This window comes from Perca flavescens, chromosome 11, assembly GCF_004354835.1.
Source record: "Perca flavescens isolate YP-PL-M2 chromosome 11, PFLA_1.0, whole genome shotgun sequence".
NCBI classification, from domain to species: domain Eukaryota; kingdom Metazoa; phylum Chordata; class Actinopteri; order Perciformes; family Percidae; genus Perca; species Perca flavescens.
The window spans coordinates 31,210,624-31,225,108 of NC_041341.1; the positions used below are offsets into that span (position 1 = coordinate 31,210,624).

The 14,485-nt window shown below is 39.4% G+C and overlaps 1 protein-coding gene across 5 annotated transcripts; it reads left to right on the top strand.

The window, feature by feature from the left end:
• The first annotated feature begins 69 nt into the window (after positions 1–69).
• LOC114563578 (uncharacterized) lies at positions 70–7,983 on the top strand. 5 transcript variants are annotated; one of them, XM_028590382.1, is made up of 7 exons: positions 70–918; positions 1,089–1,201; positions 1,436–1,466; positions 5,187–5,315; positions 5,466–5,606; positions 6,332–6,363; positions 7,105–7,983. In XM_028590382.1, exons 3-7 carry the CDS (start codon positions 1,439–1,441, stop codon positions 7,384–7,386), a joined length of 612 nt encoding a protein of 203 aa, XP_028446183.1. In that variant the 5' UTR covers positions 70–918; positions 1,089–1,201; positions 1,436–1,438; the 3' UTR covers positions 7,387–7,983. The 5 variants fall into 5 exon arrangements, 4 of the variants coding, with proteins under 4 accessions (XP_028446183.1, XP_028446182.1, XP_028446180.1 ...); XR_003693660.1 differs by lacking the exon at positions 1,089–1,201 and having other exon boundaries at positions 1,436–1,480; XM_028590381.1 differs by lacking the exon at positions 1,089–1,201.
• Positions 7,984–14,485: the final 6,502 nt, after the last annotated feature.

Consider the following 14,485-nt stretch of genomic DNA (forward strand, 5'->3'; position numbering starts at 1 on the left):
ACACACACACACACACACACACACACTTAATGTATGTTGTTACACAAGTGAGTCGATTAGTTTGATATGATCCTGCCATCAGCTCTTAAATCTAAGCACCATTTGTGTCTTTCTCCAGCGGTAACGTATCAAATACGAGGAGAAATGGGCATATTTGATTTAGTTCTATTTGATAATTCATTGGGAAATAATTTGGCTCAACCTTTAATTGATACCAGATCGGAGTGTGTAGAGTTTATCCAATCAGAGCATCCAGATTTCCTGCATTGAGTACTTTTACTTGTATTACTTAAAGTACATTTTCCTGATGATACTTACATACTTTTACTTAAGTAACATTTCCAATGCAGGACTTTTACTTGCAACCCAGTATTTCTTTTACAGTGTGGTTTTAGTACTTTCACTTAAAAGATCTGAATACTTCTTCCACCACTGGCAGGCTGGAGGTCAAGTTCAGATCACAGAGTTCACTCAGTGTTCACATAGAAAGATGGGACATTTAACAGCGCTCTGAGCTACAATGGAGATCCCACAGACAGCTACAGTAAGGAGGAGTTCCAATGGGCTGCTGTAGCGCAACCATAGACTGTGAACGCAACACAGAGACATGTAGATGTACATTTACAGATAAACCTGGGAGTGTGCTGTGCTTCAGAGCAGACCTCCACCATGATAAACTGGTGTGTATGCTGCCTTTGTATGCCCTGCCCCCAGCTGGCTGGATGTTCCACACACACACACACACACACACAGTGGGAGAGAATAAAGGAAGTACAGTAGGCTATACTATCTCTGCTGCCCTGCGCCTAACCCTGGCACAGCGAAGACGCAGGACGCAACAAACTTTTGGTTTCCGTCGTCTATATAGTCTATATAACGTCTATATTTATCTACACCCCGACAAACCTTCCAACAAAGGTAGGATATGTGCGCTTTGTTAGTGTCATAAAGAGACAGTCCAGATGTGGAACTAGTTTGGGTAAAGTAAATATAGCCTCTGTCCTCTGAGTCTTTATGGTGATTGAACTTTTCTGCATACATATGCATACAGGAATTTCCTCATTACTGTGTATTTATTGCACTTACAGATCGTTTTACAGTCGGATAAGTAGGCTACAGAGTTACGTCGTGTGCAAACAGTGGATATAGTCCCGCAGGCTACGTGGAGAAAACACACAAAAAAAACGATAGAATTAAAAAGGTGAAAAGTTCAAAATAAGTTATTTATTTATTTATTTTACTTGTTGCCTCTTTCTGTCCTAGAATAATGCCTACGACTCTTGCATTGTATTGCGTAATTATATAGGCTAAAACGTTTTCACTTTCGGTTCTGGGTGAATTATTGAAATTAAGGTCATTATTTTACAGGAACCAAGAAATCCACGTTAAGCACGTGTCAAACTGCCTTTCTTTTAAATGTTCTGTCTCGTTGCAGATCATGGACCCGGGGAAAAAGCAGACTGCAGGTGACCATGATATGGTATTAAGTGTATTAAGTATACACTTAATAAGTGTGGGGAGATTTGATCTGTGAATGAGTTTCTCGAGGTACAAAAAGCAAAGCAGGGCATTAGACAAGACGAGATTGCTTTTGAAAATAATAATCGCAAAGGGAGGAGAGAGCTGTCAGTTCTTCTTTGACATAGTGAGGCAGCTTCCAGAACATTAGCAGCAACAGCAACAGCTTCTCAGCCCTAACACTGAAGCTAAACATCAGCCTGTAAAACAGTAGTATACAGCTGCTGTCTGCACTGTAGGTACTTGAAGTGGACCTCAACATGCATCTGGTTTAAGGCGAGACACGGCAGGCAAAACCATCGGTTCTTTTAACTGGTCAAGTTTGAGATTTTGGGCTATTCATCTTCAATAACATGTCTTCTTTCAGACTTGTGGTGAAAAACAGTCCGAAATACACATTTAGGTCTTTATTTTACTACACTTTCATAATCAGAATCAGTTTGCGTCTGTAGATTTCTCCTAAATTCAACAAAAGTTGGCGTTCTAAATCATCATGCTTCATCATCATTCTTCAATCATCATAGTTCTAATCATTAGAAAGCTCGCTCTCTCCTCTGCAAATTGCAATGCTGTAGGATCCAAATATGGTCATTTCCTTTTCATCAGCAACCAATCGTGACAGTAAAAAGGGGAGGGGATTTAACTCTAAATGAGCAATCTCATTGGCTGATGTGAGCCAATTTCTAACAACGGGATTCGTTCAGAATCGTCACGTGACACGCTGATATTTCCGCGGTAGCTCAAAATGTCGAAAGAAGTGCGTCGTCGAAAATCAGCTCAGAGGAGACGGAAACAGTTATTAGCAAGAAGACCCGGGGGATTACAGGCTAAGAAGACAGCAGACGATGAAAGGCCTTCACGTAGTGCGTCCAAGTTCACACTGTCGTTCAGAAAACAGTGTTCGGACAGCGGAGGTAATGAGAGCGGCACACAGCAGTCTCTCTCTCTGCTTTATTAGCATGACCACATTGACATAGCCTACAGTATTGCTAAAGCACATAAACAGGGAAACTTGTTACACATTTACATCCAGTTGTACAGTAGGATGCAGACAAAACATTAAGTTAACATTTCTATAAAAGCAACAATCCTGTCAACAAAATGTAACAATATGAACAAAACAACATAAGCAACAACATAACAAGAATATTACAGTTGTGTGTGTCTTTGTGTGTGATTGTGTGTCTGTATCTGTGTGTGTGTGTGTGTTTTCTCTCAGCAGTTTACAGAAATGTATAGCCTACACATGTAGTTATAGTATATGTAACACATATTTAATATATGGTATATTATGTGTCATACTACACTGTACTGATTGCAATACAACACACTATATTACAAAACAATTACATTACACAACAGTTAGTTTTTGTAGGCCTATAATATATTTATTATACAATACTATCTCTGTACTATCTGTAATTTTGGGATCCTAAAGTGGTTGTGAGTCCCTCAGGCTGTGGCAGACCGATCCATGTTTAGCTGTCAGTGGAGCTGCTGTCCCATCTCCTAGGAGAACTACCAGCTTATTTTATGGAGTTAACTTTGGGAAGTTTTATATTTTGGGCTATTTTTCCAAGGTGTAAATCTCATAGTGAAGATAGTTTTTCCCAGTGGAGGAGGAAGGTCATCTCTGTCTGACCCAGCTGGTGGTCACTGAGCCTGTCTCTCTCTCTCTCTCTCTCTCTCTCTCTCTCTGACCTGTCTGTCTGAGCCAGTTGGTGGTCACTGGGCCCATGTCTCTCTCTCTCTGACCTGTCTGTCTGACCCAGTTGGTGGTCACTGAGCCTGTATTTAGTCAGGATCCGTCTCTTCTTCGTGTCTCCGACAGCGTGCAGATACTCCAATAACAATTTAGTCTACTTTGTTTGCTTTCTCCAATGTTCTAAATATTGATCTTTTGAATGATTCATAATTAGTTTAGTTCCGTTTGTGTTGTTATGAACCAGTGCTGATGGGAGCCTGGTGCGTTAGCTTCACCATCGGCTGACTGAGGGGACTTTTTGTGGGGAAAAGTAAGCTTGAGGCAGCAGCAAGTATGGCCATCTCCACCTTCTATGAAGGTGCCTCTGCCATGCTGTCTGTTATGGAGAAGTTGTGGCTTCAGAGCACAGTTGTGACGGTCAATTCGATGAGAGAAACTAAGATGCTCAGGATCCCGAAAGCTGGGGCCTTCACAACTGCCAGTGTAAAACATAGGCGCAAGAGTCTAAGCACAGCTAAAATACATATGGTGCTGGAGTGGACAATTAGATCCAAGCACAGCTAAAATACATATGGTGCTGGAGTGGACAATTAGATCTAAGCACAGCTAAAATAGCCTATGGTGCTGGAGTGGACAATTAGATCTATCAAAGCTAAAATACATATGGTGCTGGAGTGGAAAATTAGATCTAAGCACAGCTAAAATAGCCTACATATGGTGCTGGAATGGACAATTAGACTTTAGAACACTGTGACATCTACTGTTGGTCTTGTTCTGTGTCCATACAACGGTCTAGTCGGCAACTTTGTACATGATACGCCAATGTTAATTTATTGAGTTACTGCAGTTGTAGGCCTTATATTCCTGCCATGTTATTAAATAATCAGTTTTCATGAGCTTGATATATTCTACATTATTATTACTAAGGGCCAGAGCTTTTATTCTGTTTTTGAGCAATTTTTTTTTCCCAATAGAAATGTATTAAATTCCCCTATTTAAATCTTTTAATGCAGTTTTCTCAAAATGAGTTTTTTGTCATTCTCCAGTATAAACATCTCAGCCCATGTAGCACCTATGTACACCAAACTTTCCAGTTATACACTTAGCAGTATTCTGAAGATATCTTTAGAAGGATTTGTTAATAAATCATTCCTGGCCTGATTTATGTGACATTTTAATAAAAAAAAAAAAAAAAAAAGGCTATTGACAGTACATTTTGATTTCCTAGGTAATGAAAGCAGATATCCTGAAATCCCTCTGGAATTTTTTTTGTCTTGTGTGTAAACAAAATTAAAAAAGAATTTTGCACCTGGCTTTATCATATGTTCAGATCTATCTACCAAAAATATATGCAAAATTGCGCATATTTAATGACATAATACCTAATTTGCATAATTAAACACATTTCAAAAACGTGTAATACATTTTTTTATATATATTTGTGTAAGTAATCAACTGAGGAAGTTTCATGGTTATATCTATTATTTTAAAATGTTACCCTATTCACCTGTAGTGTCTCGCTAGCCTGGTTGACACCGGAGCCTTCTCAGTTGTAACAGAGTGCGTCTGGGGAAGCTTCATTCACAGCCCATTTCCAAAGGGGCGTCACCAACGGACGCCGCTCAAATGCCTCTGGCCGCAATTGGATAGTCCTTCAACCAATCAGACCAAAGATCCGGGTGACGTAGCAGCGACAGCGGCCGTCATGTTGAATGTAAACAAAAAGCTGCTTGCCGTCGCTGCGCTATCGTCATCGTGTAAAGCCCGCCTCAACGGTTGGGATTGGTGAATGGGCTCTTGGCCAGATGACTTAAAGAGCAAATCTCAAATTTGCCGGAAGTTCGTCAGGGTTTTCCCAGGCTAGTGTCTCGCCTTAAATCAAGTCACAGGTTCAAGTTTCTCTTTTCTATACATTGTTCGTACATTTCTGAAGGATGACTTCTTATTCATATGTAATTTACAGGGCCGTCCACGCCAAAAGTGTTTGCTGATGGGAACAGTGTTGTTACCAACAGAAAAGTCACAGATGTAAAAGGAAACCACCTCAACATGGTGACTGAAATAGAGAGACATCCAGGAAGTGGTCCGACTGGTAAGCATGAGTATTCCATGCAGTGGGAAATCATCAAATGAAAAGGTTGTAAAATAGGCTACATGACTATAACTCCAATTATGTTTGGGCCTTTGTAAAATATGTTTTATTACAAGAGGCAACATTTAAATTGATCTTTTCTTCTTTCAGGAAATGCTGTTGGAGAATTTCCCCGAGCAGATTACATCGCAACTGGTGGCAGTGTGATTTGTAGTGATGTATTATCTCATGCCAATATTAACGGTGATCTCAATTTCAATTTGACCATAAAACAATCACAAGTACCTGCAGGTAATTTGACAACCTTCTGTTCCATATTTATTCTGAATTACTATCTATCTATCTATCTATCTATCTATCTATCTATCTATCTATATATATATATATATATATATACACACACACACACACACACATATATATATATACATACATACATACATACATACATAGTACAGGCCAAAAGTTTGGACACACATTCTCATTCAATGTGTTTCTTTATTTTCATGACTATTTACATTGTAGATTCTCACTGAAGTCATCAAAACTATGAATGAACACATATGGAATTATGTACTTAAAAAAGTGTGAAATAACTGAAAACGTCATATTTTAGATTCTTCAAAGTAGCCACCCTTTGCTTTTTTTGATAACTCTGCAAACCCTTGGTGTTCTCTCAATGAGCTTCATGAGGTAGTCACCTGAAATGGTTTTCACTTCACAGGTGTACCTTGTCAGGGTTAATTAGTGGAATTATTTCCCTTATTAATTAAAAAGCAAAGGGTGGCTACTCTGAGGAATCTAAAATATAAGACATGTTTTCAGTTATTTCACACTTTTTTGTTAAGTACATAATTCCATATGTGTTCATTCATAGTTTTGATGCCTTCAGTGAGAATCTACAATGTAAATAGTCATGAAAATAAAAAGGAAACATTTGAATGAGAAGGTGTGTCCAAACTTTTGGCCTGTACTGTATATATTCAGCAAATCCTAACACGGCTTTCCTCTCTCAGGGAGAGGAGACAAGACACCGCCATCCTCTCAGGTACAGTGCGCACACACACACACACACCTACACACACACACACACCTAAAAGAATAATTTGACATGTTGCTTCTGGCCAAGAACCATTTATTTTTCATTTTTAAACTTAAAATTTACTAACATCTTAGTCAATTTAATAGATGCTTTTAGGTGGACTTTGTTACCTTTAGACAGAGCCAGACCAGCTGTTTGCCCCTGTTTCCAGATGTTATGCTAAGCTAAGCTAACCTTAGCTAACTGCCTCTGGGCTCTAGTTTCATAATTAACAGACCAATATTTAAAAGTTTATGGTCAAAATCTGGTTCAAAGATGAGCTGCTGAGCTTTGAGTTAGAACATCTGTCGAGAACTCCACTGCTTTGTTTAACTGCGTCGAAAGAAAAAAAAAAAAAAAAAAAGCTACTGATCCAGTAAACATCTGCTCAGTGAGCAGAGCTGGACCAAACCTACGATTCTTCCATCAGATCTGCTGTTCAGGGAAGCTTAGGCAGAAAGGGGGAGTAAATACTGGACAGGTCACCAGCAACAGGGCAAAGAAAAACACATTCACACTGTCAGACACACGTTGACTAATCAAAATAACCCACATGCACACATACAAACCACATGCTGAAACAGGAAAATGACAGCCAACTTTATCCCACAGCTGTAAAAAAAAGTATAGTTTCCCAAAAGCAAATGACCCATTTCATAAAACCTCATTCATTCAGGATTAATAAGCAACACCTCCTGTCTTTTGCAGGGCCCTGCTGTGGAAATAATCATTCATCACAAGGTGGAACTTATTGAGTGCCTGAGGGCGGATCCCTCCTTCATTCTGCAGCATGTTCACGCCAAACGTATGGTCACAGACGGACAATATCAGAGATTGAAGCATATCTCACAGCCAGAAGAACGTGTTACTGAGCTGATCGATCAAGTGATTGGTGGAGGTCAAGAATCCTGCTCTCGTTTTCTTACAGTTCTCAAAAAGCCTGACATTCTCCAGACCTATCCACAGCTCAAAAAAATGGTGCTAGTTTGAAAGAAATAAGAACTCAGCCTTTCTGAGTTTGTAGGTATGATTTTTACAGATAGCTACATAAAGTAAAGCACTGTAACTTGTATGTATTCCTTGCTGTATGCACCCCATTGACTGCTGGTGCATAAGACTGCAGGGCTTTTAACCCTAGGGCGGAGTTTGTCTCCTGGGAATAACAAGACTTTCCCCTATGGAAACACGAGTTTGTGTCCTGGGAGTGTTAACTCAAACCACGATCTTTTTATTAATCTTAGCTAGTCATTTTGGTGTCTAAACTTAACTGTCGGCACCGCATGACAATCCCCTTTTGTCCCCCTCGACTCATTCCCCACCCCCCGACTCATTTCCAGGTTCTCCTTCTCCATAAACAACATGAAATCAAAGAGAGGGTTAACTTGTCCTGCTACACATTTCCCACCATGGTCAGAAAACACAGGGGAGACATTTTGTTTCTCTAACTATGGCTTTAGAGTCGTACTCGCTCCGAAGCTAATCGCTCTCACCATGCAGAGAGTAAATGTGAATAAGATTACTCGTAATATTTTCTAGTATTGATGCGTCACGCACATTTTTTCACTCCATATCATCCACGTTACCATGAATATTTACGCTTGTACTGAGTGATAACTGTTCCATAAACACCTTCAACTCAAATCTTAAATAGAAATTTGTTCTTAATATTTAAATCGGCGCTGTCTCGCCATCACATTGTCAGCTACGGAGCGGAGGAGGAGGAGATGGCCCGACTGCATGGAATATCAAATACCCTAGCATTAGATAACGGCAGAGCACAGTGTAAATAACTAAATATCCGTCTTTAAAACAGTGCATATATCATCAAATGTCAAAGTCTGGAAATACAGCCGTTAAGCTCTCGCACAATCGTTACCCTTAATGTCCTCGTTATCAGTCTGAACTTTAAAACCGTTTGTGACAAAACCTGCATGAAGAAAAGTGTGTTTGCCTATTAGACTTTATTTTGTCTTCAAATTGTATCTCAGGGTGGGGGATAACACTAGTTGATGCTGTGATTTTAACAAGGTGTTAACAATCACAAATTGTTGTAAACATATAATAACGCTGCATGATGGCACCGCAGGAGGACTACGCTAATGGAAGAATCAGGCGAAAAAGAGACTTCAGTGACCATGACGATGACTGGTGGTTTATATGCCGATCTAGATTTTCTAAAGCTGAGCTCTTGGATCTCTGTACTGAATTGGGTCCAGTAGAGAGGGCAACGCGCCGGAACCATGCCATCCCGGTCCAAATACAGGTCCTCGCCACTCTGGGGGAAACCAGCTGTTTCCAGAGGGAAATGTCAGACAGCTAAGTTTTGTTTTTAAAAAATAAATATTGTATTTAATCTTCAACTTATATAGGCTACGGTGAAAGCTCTGCGTGGAGCCTGCGCACAACCATAAAACGGCCTTTAATTGTCATGTGACCGTGAGAAGCCTTGGTTTCTTTTTTTCGGTATCACACACAGCATTTATTTTTGTATTTCATTCCATGTCATTATGTGAATGCAAGTTTATGCACATTTATAATGCATATGTGAATACCTTAGTGAATATGTAGAAGTGTTTATTTTTTAAAAGAGGGGCATATCACTGAGACTTATAAATAAAATAATTTCAAACAATTTTGAAAGTTGGTGGGTGGGACACAAACTGGATTTTAAAAAGTGGAGGGGACATGTCCCCCCTGTCTCCAGTGGAAATTACGCCCTCGTGTGTATGTATGTCAATACAATATTTCAGTTAGTTGATTTTCATATCTAGTGTCTCCTCCATAATGAATGCACAGGGCTAGAAAAGTAAACCCATTACAATGTGGTCTCAAAAATGTTGCTAAGCTTTAAGCACTAAGCCATTAATGGTAATGCATTTGAAATGGTGTAGCTGTGGCTCAGAGCGGGTCGTCCTTTAACCACAGGGTTGACGGTTCGATCCCCGGCTCCTCCTGTCCAAGTCTCCTTGAGCAATACGCTGAACCAAGAATTGTAGCAAATTGTAAAGCTATTTGTCTGGTCAAGTAGAAAGGTGATTTATAAATGCCATCCATATGAAAAAGAAATCTGTGGGCTAAATTTGGAAAACTTTGCTGTGAACATTTGGTGTTAAAGGTTATCTTTTCTGTGTACTATTTTTGTACTTTGGTAATATTATCTTATGAGAACAATAAATCGGATTTGAGTAGCTCAGTTAAATTCTAGATTCTGTTTTATATTGTGTGCGAGCGCATGTCTGTGTGTGTGTGTGTGTGTGTGTGTGGGGGGGGGTTGGGCATTCATTTTAGGTTATAAAAATGTGTCAATAAAAAAAACAATGATTTTTTACTTAACATGCTTTTGATTTGGTAGTCTAATGGGGGACAGACAATCTTTCTCCAGCAGTGAAGTATCAACCCAGTCTCACGGCATTTCGTATAAATAGCGACGTTATTCTTAATCTATTGATACGTGTCCACGGAGACGTTTTTCTCGTTTTTTGTGTGTAAATGTCACGTTATTTTTCTCGTTTTTTACGTATAAATGTCACGTTATTTTCTCGGGGAAAGGACGCCGAGAGGCGGCTGAAAAGGACGCTCCATAAGACGGGAGGCGCCCGCGAGGCGGCCCGCTGGGGAAGCGCCACAAAAACGGGATGTCGGAGGTTGGGTTTAGGAAAAACCTTACGGGGAAAGGGCGCCTTAAATGCCGGGAGACGCGCCACAGTAACACGCGGGACAAAACGCCAAACAAAGCACCACACGCGATCCCCGCTCGCCCGGGTGAAAGTCCTGTGTTAAAGTCCTGTGTTGTTTGACCCATCCACCACCCCGACCAACCTCCCTACGCGGATTTTCGGCTTTTTATATTACTCCCTACCGTTTTCGTGCTGTGGCCACAAAATATGCTTCCCATTGAAATACATTACTTCACATTTTCTTGTTCTTGTAAAAACCGACAAAAACGTCTCCGGGAACACGTATCAATAGAATACAATAACGTCACATTTACATGAACTGCCATGAGACCGGGCATCAACTATCCAATCTCAATTAGCAAATAAATGATCTTAACCTTAAACTGACTGTGTAGGTTTTATCCAACCAGAGCATCCAGACCTACTCCGTTCATTTGAATCCTTATGAGAGGACATTTGTTGCTGGGTCACATCCAACTGCTACTGCTCTAGAAATACTGACAGGTGAAGATGAATATTGAGTTAATAACTTAGTTGACACCCCTGCCTCTCTGTCCTGGATAGAGGCCCTGGGTATCTGGCTTTGGACCAAGGAGCTCTGGGGGTGTGGGGTAAGAGATAAGACCAAGGAGCTCCGGCTATGTGGAGTAAGAGTTCAGAGGAAGAGAAAGTAGCTGGAGGAAACCAGTTTTTTTCCAGATTGTGTTATTTAGGGAGTCAACTACACTACCCCTGGCACACAGTAAAGACACAGGAAGCAGCAAGCCTTTGGTTTCTGATAGCCGAAAACCATTTCCATATTCACATAAGTCCCACCAAACAAAGGTAGGTTATATGCGCTATTTCATGTGTCATAAAGATGTGGGTCTAGTTTTGGTAAAGTAGCCTACATTAGTTCTCTAGTAGTCTCTTACTTGCATATCCATGAAGAAACATTTTGGTTCTATAAAAAGCACTGTTCAACATTTAGTCACTTAAAGATTAGTATAGATAGAAGTATTTTCTATTTGGACTATTACCTGGAGAAAACACGCAGAAAACACTGTACAAAGTATTTTAAAGTAGCAAGTAAGACTGCAGTATTCTCTGATGTTATATGAAAGGGTTCCAGACAGCACAGTTTTCATGGCTTAAGGCGCAGAGGAAAGAGTTAACAGAACGGTCATATTGGCACGCAGATAACATAAGGGCGTAACCTGTAGACAAGAAGAGGAAGGAAGCAGTGAGCTGTGGTCTCTCATTTAGTAACCAACACCTTTTTAATCTACAGCAGGCTTAAGATAAGTCACACCAAATACAGGTAGGTTTTGTGCGCTATTTGTTGTTGGAAAATTTTGGAGAGCCTGAATTAGGAGATTTGAAGAAGTTTCACGAGAGTTTGATGACTTAGGTAGACACATTTATTGAATCTCGTTTGAGGAGAATTAAGATTAAGAAGTTCCTGTCTTCTTTAAGGTGTATTTAAACTCATGCTGGACATACAAGATTAGAAATGAAGCAGCTGTGTGTGTGTGAGTGAGTGAGTGAGAGAGAGAGAGAGAGAGAGTGTCTTGAGCTGTCTGATCATACAGCTGTTAGGTCTCCCATCATGTATGGAGACTACAGGCAGTGTTGGAGTGTAACTAAGTACATTTACTCTAGTATTGTACTTAAGTACACATTTGAGGTACTTTTCCTTTACCTTTTCATGCCACTTTCTAGCCTACTTCTACTCCGCTACATTTTTGAGAAAGAAATATTGTACTTTTTACTCCACTACATTCATCTGACAACTTTAGTTACTAGTTACTTTACACATTAGGATTTTGCAAACAAAACTACAAAATACAATGTTTGATTTAAATTAAGTACAATATATAACAGCCTATAAGTCCAGCTGAAATGACTAGACCATTAAAGACAACTGTTAGGATCCTTTACACTTTCTAAAATGGGAGGGTTATCCTTCTTTGAGTACTTTTACTTGTATTACTTTAAGTACGTTTTCCTGATGATACTTACATACTTTTACTTAGTGTAACATTTCCAATGCAGGACTTTTACAGTGTGGTATTAGTACTTTCACTTAAAGCTCCATTGTGTATTTTTTTGAGTTGATACTTAACATAAACCTCTTTGTTCTTTCACAAATATGTGCTCATTCACGTGTAATTACTTCCACCAACTAATTTGTAGCCTTTACTGAGAGACTACCTTTTCAAAATTAATAAGGGACTAGTTTTAGCAAACATTTTCAGGAAATTAAAAAGATAATCAGATTGTTGCTAAGGTTTTTGTTCACAGAGTAAGATGTATATAGCTTTGTATGGGTATGTGTACATATACAACATGTGTTGTGGCATTTTTGACACTTCTACCTCAGCCTATTTACGGCACACAGACAAAACTTACATCTCATTCAACTAGTGATGTGCGATACAACTTAATTCCTATTCGATCCAATACCAAGTAATACCCCGGCTGGTATTGCCGATACAAATACCAATACTTTTTATCTAGAGGGAAATTCAAGTATCCAGTAGCATATGAAACATACATAGATTAAACCTATATTAAAATTCTAATTAACTTATAACACAGTAGTCACAGTAAGCAGTGCAAATGGAGTGTAGATGGAAGTAAAGAGTACAGATAGAGCTAGAAATTGTTCTTTTGTCTATTGTCCGCCCTTCCATAGGAGTTGTTGTACAGAATGATGTCCAGGCGGACGAAAAAGATCCCTCTAAATTCTATTAGTTTTAACTATGGGCTATATGCAGCCTCTCTCAATACACTCTTAGCACTGATCTCAGAAAAGCTACTCATTGTTGAATGTATTACATTAGGATAGCTTACTTCATGTTTCACTAGTATTTTCTATTTGAACAAACTGCTTTCTGTTAGCTTGTTGTAAGAATGCTGGGATTCTGGGGAACTCTTGAACAGTCACAGAGCCACAGTACACACACAATTGACTGGTGGAAGGAGAAGTAGTTCCTTCCCCTAACCAGATATAATTAGACTTTTCTGGTGACAACAAGTTACTTATGGTAACATAAACACTCACTCCAAATTACTGAGTTTAAATATCGATCTTTTTATATGAGAATCGATACTAGAGCAGGAGACGTTGGGATCGTAAATATCGATACTTTAGTATCGAACCGCACATCACTACATTCAACCATTTCATGAGCTGAGGAGCTGGTCGTGACATGGGTCAGAGGGTATCAGAGGTCATAAATGATGAATCAATCCATCGGCTCTGATCCTATAGGACCTTGGTGTTCATGTGGACAACACCTTTGGCTGGAAGGCCCATGTTCAAAGTGGGTGTTATCATTTAGAGCAGACACTCACGGTGAATCAGATGGTTTATGTTATACAAGGCTGCATTACAGAGCATATTAATATGAATGTCATGAAGGTAGTGGAGAGGAACAGAAACCCATCTCTCCAGGCAAGCACAGAGAATGTGGTCTGATCTATCTTTATTCTCCATGCCAAGTATGAGCGCTTATCCTCTGGCAGAACATATGAGTAAACTTAACATTTCTAAACTATAGGCCTATTTCGACCTACATCAATTAAAACTTTAAATGTGGGTGTGCAATAGCTTCATGATATGATGCATGTGGTTGTGTGTTGCTTTTGTCACTTTTTTGTGAAAGAAAGATGAGCAATAGATTGTTGCTGTGTGATGTGCTTCAGTCTGACTACATATCACTTTGTTTATGTTGTTTTTTTATTGTAAATAAATGTCAGCTGTATGATAAAACAATAGGTCAAGCATTTGAAGTCAAGGCAAATATCCCTCTGGGGACAATAAGTATCGCCTGTAAGTGGTCTCCATGACGTGTAAAAATGAGAACCTTGTCGTAGGACTATAGCAAACATCGTTGGAAAGGTCTCAACCTGGACAGTAACATATGTCAGTCTGAAGAGGATATATTACTCCTGCTAAATATTGACCTCTGAACCTTGAACCCAGTCCATGTTTGAAGGCCTGTCATTTAGCAACAGAAGGTGCTACACACATAAGACTAGCTGTTCTAGAAAGCTCTGGACCTCAGCTATCATGTATATAGTTTTCAAAGTTTACCCACTGTAAGCACTGTCAAATATGGTAATAAGCCATTTTCACCTATTTAACGTTTCGATTTTTAAAATCTTATGACACCAGTGTGTTCCCCATCCCCCAAAAACCCCAGGGTGTATCCAAAAATATTATGAATATTATGTATTTTTTATATTCTTGTCTGCTGAGCGGGACGTACTACGTCACTTCCGGAGTATTCCGCGGATGTTTTTCAACGTTATTACGGTGCATAAACTTACTGGAACAAAGCCGAGCAACGTGTTGTTGCTGGTGACAAAAACACTGATTATATATGTATATTGAAGAGATACTTGCGTTATTAAAGGAAGTTAAA